A 2,155-nucleotide genomic window follows, 5' to 3' on the forward strand; every position below is an offset into this window, starting at 1 on the left:
CGGTGCGGGGCGGGGTGTCTCTGCCTCTCCAGGTGATCTACGTTGCCCGGAATGCCAAGGATGTGGCTGTCTCCTATTACCACTTTTACCGCATGGCCAAGGTGCACCCTGAGCCCGGCACCTGGGAGAGCTTCCTGGAGAAGTTCATGGCTGGGGAAGGTGGGGCTGACTCTGGAGGAAGGAGGGGGTGAGCTGAGGGGTAGCCAGCTGGAACGAATACCAACCTCTGTCCATGCCCCTGCCCTTTTCCCCAGTGTCCTATGGGTCCTGGTACCAGCACGTGCGGGAGTGGTGGGAGCTGAGGCGCACCCACCCTGTTCTCTACCTCTTCTACGAGGACATGCAGGAGGTGAGACCCCGCTACCACTTCCCTGCACATGGGGCGATTCCCAAGATCTTCTAAGCCCCGCTTCCCTATGGCAGACCCTACACGGGTCCCAGACCCACCTCACCTTCCCTGCCCCTTGGGCAGCACACTCCATAGAGCTCTTATCTCCTAGCTCCTGAGTCAGTGCCAAGAGCAGTCACTGATCCCCCATTTACTGCTACTGCTTCTCCCTGGGCCCAGTAATGACAGAGGGCTGTCCGTGCCCTCACCCTAAGGAGCCAGATACAGCTTCTTAACAGATCACAGGGCAGAAGGCAATTAATTTTGCCCCAGGAGTGCCAGAGTACAAAGGACCAGAGTCACGGAGCAGGGTCGGAAGTGGCCATGACGTTAGGGTGGGGCCTCCCTTTTGTTTGTTCAACACACAACCCAAGCCTCCACTGAAGAGCACCCCCTGCTGCTCCAGAACCCCAAAAGGGAGATTCGGAAGATTCTGGAGTTTCTGGGCCGCGCCCTGTCAGAGGAGACCGTGGATCATATTGTGCGGCACACGTCCTTCAAGGAGATGCAGAAGAACCCCATGGCTAACTACAGCACCATACCCGTGGAGCTCATGGACCACAACATTTCCGCCTTCATGAGGAAAGGTGAGTGCCCACCAGGAGGGGCGCTGGGGAGGGAGGGCGGGAGCAGCGGCTAGAGCTGGCCCTGGGCCACTGGGGGCCTCTGCTGTGGCCAGGACCTCTAGCCTCCCTCCTTCCATCCCCGCCTCCCTCCCCAGGCATCACGGGGGACTGGAAAACCATGTTCACTGTGGCCCAGAATGAGCGCTTTGATGCCCACTACGCTGAGAAGATGGCAGGCTGCAACCTCAAGTTCCACACAGAGCTGTGAGTGGTGTTCATGGCACCGCTCCCCAGGGAGTGTGTGCGAGGGGCCCGACAGGGGCCTCAGTAATAAAGTACAGCTTGTGTTGCATGGAGTGTGCCTATTGGAAGACAAGCAGACCGGAGCTGAGAGAGAGACTGCCCGCTGGGACCAAATGAGGCCCCAGTTCCCCAACTTGCCCTATGTGGGGAGGGGTAAGAACCCAGGAGACATGGCAAAGGGGAAGAACATTTATTTCTTCACATGTCTTGTTGCATGCCCCCGTGAGGCGACAGGAGACTGCCAGCCTGCATCACTTTTTCTTGGGCTCCTTACAAGCCACCACGTACCTTGTAAGGCCGTCTCAGGGTTGGCCTTCCACTGGGGCAGTGGGATGATGCGCCGCCGGCTCAGGGTGTGTCTCCTGGAGGGGCGCTTAGGTCAACCCATGGCAGGTGGGGGCTCTTTCCCAGCAGCAGGGCTGTCCCCAGGCTTCCCTCGCCCCGCCCTTGCCAGCACACTCACTCTTTGCCTTCCTCATCAATGTCATCCACCTCATACCTGCGGGCGAACGAAAGGAGAGCAGTGGATGCAGGGCGGTGCACACCAGGTGGGGACTGGGGAGGAGGGCGAGGAGGGAAGTAGCCTACAGGGCTGGGCGTGTCCACTCACTTGTTGGTGGCATGGCTGTAACTGACCACCTCAGCCAGGATCCACTGCTCATCCCCATCCACGGCCTTGACCCGGGCAGCCACCTTGTCTCCAGGTTTGGCCACGTAGTCCCCAGAGGCCGGAATGGCCCCGCAGAGTGGGGGCGGCCTGCGGAGGGGATAACGTGTCAGTCCCAGCCCCACCCCTGCCAGCGCCCCCTCCCTGGGCCTGGCCTCACTTGTCACCAGGCTTCCCGATCCACAGCGGCAGGGTCATGGCTGACTGCTGCAGCAGGGGCATCAGCACCCC

General features: G+C 60.5%; 2 protein-coding genes across 2 annotated transcripts; one reads left to right on the forward strand and one right to left on the reverse strand.

The window, feature by feature from the left end:
- Positions 1-5: 5 nt before the first annotated feature.
- On the forward strand, positions 6-1,328 carry LOC102761290 (sulfotransferase 1A1-like; the record flags this gene model as incomplete). Its single annotated transcript, XM_006758656.2, has 4 exons — positions 6-159; positions 255-349; positions 795-975; positions 1,110-1,328. Coding segments are annotated over 4 exons (543 nt in total), but the record flags the coding sequence as incomplete, so codon positions are not given.
- A 104-nt stretch (positions 1,329-1,432) lies between these two features.
- On the reverse strand, positions 1,433-2,149 carry LOC102761569 (SAGA-associated factor 29-like). Its single transcript, XM_015560604.1, has 4 exons — positions 2,085-2,149; positions 1,868-2,014; positions 1,721-1,756; positions 1,433-1,619 (listed from the first exon to the last, which is right to left on the reverse strand). The coding sequence occupies exons 1-4, from the start codon at positions 2,144-2,146 to the stop codon at positions 1,448-1,450; spliced, it is 417 nt and encodes a 138-aa protein (XP_015416090.1). The 5' UTR covers positions 2,147-2,149; the 3' UTR covers positions 1,433-1,447.
- Between the last annotated feature and the right edge of the window lie 6 nt (positions 2,150-2,155).

Source organism: Myotis davidii, unplaced genomic scaffold (genome assembly GCF_000327345.1).
Source record: "Myotis davidii unplaced genomic scaffold, ASM32734v1 scaffold1535, whole genome shotgun sequence".
Lineage (NCBI taxonomy): Eukaryota > Metazoa > Chordata > Mammalia > Chiroptera > Vespertilionidae > Myotis > Myotis davidii.

Coding starts and splice junctions, on each gene's coding strand:
- LOC102761569 (XM_015560604.1), bottom strand. CDS start 2,146: ATGCCCCTGCTGCAGCAGTCAGCCATGACCCTGCCGCTGTGGATCGGG. Junction 2,015..2,084: donor ATCGGGAAGCCTGGTGACAA/GTGAGGCCAGGC, acceptor TCCCCTCCGCAG/GCCGCCCCCACTCTGCGGGG. Junction 1,757..1,867: donor TACAGCCATGCCACCAACAA/GTGAGTGGACAC, acceptor GTTCGCCCGCAG/GTATGAGGTGGATGACATTG.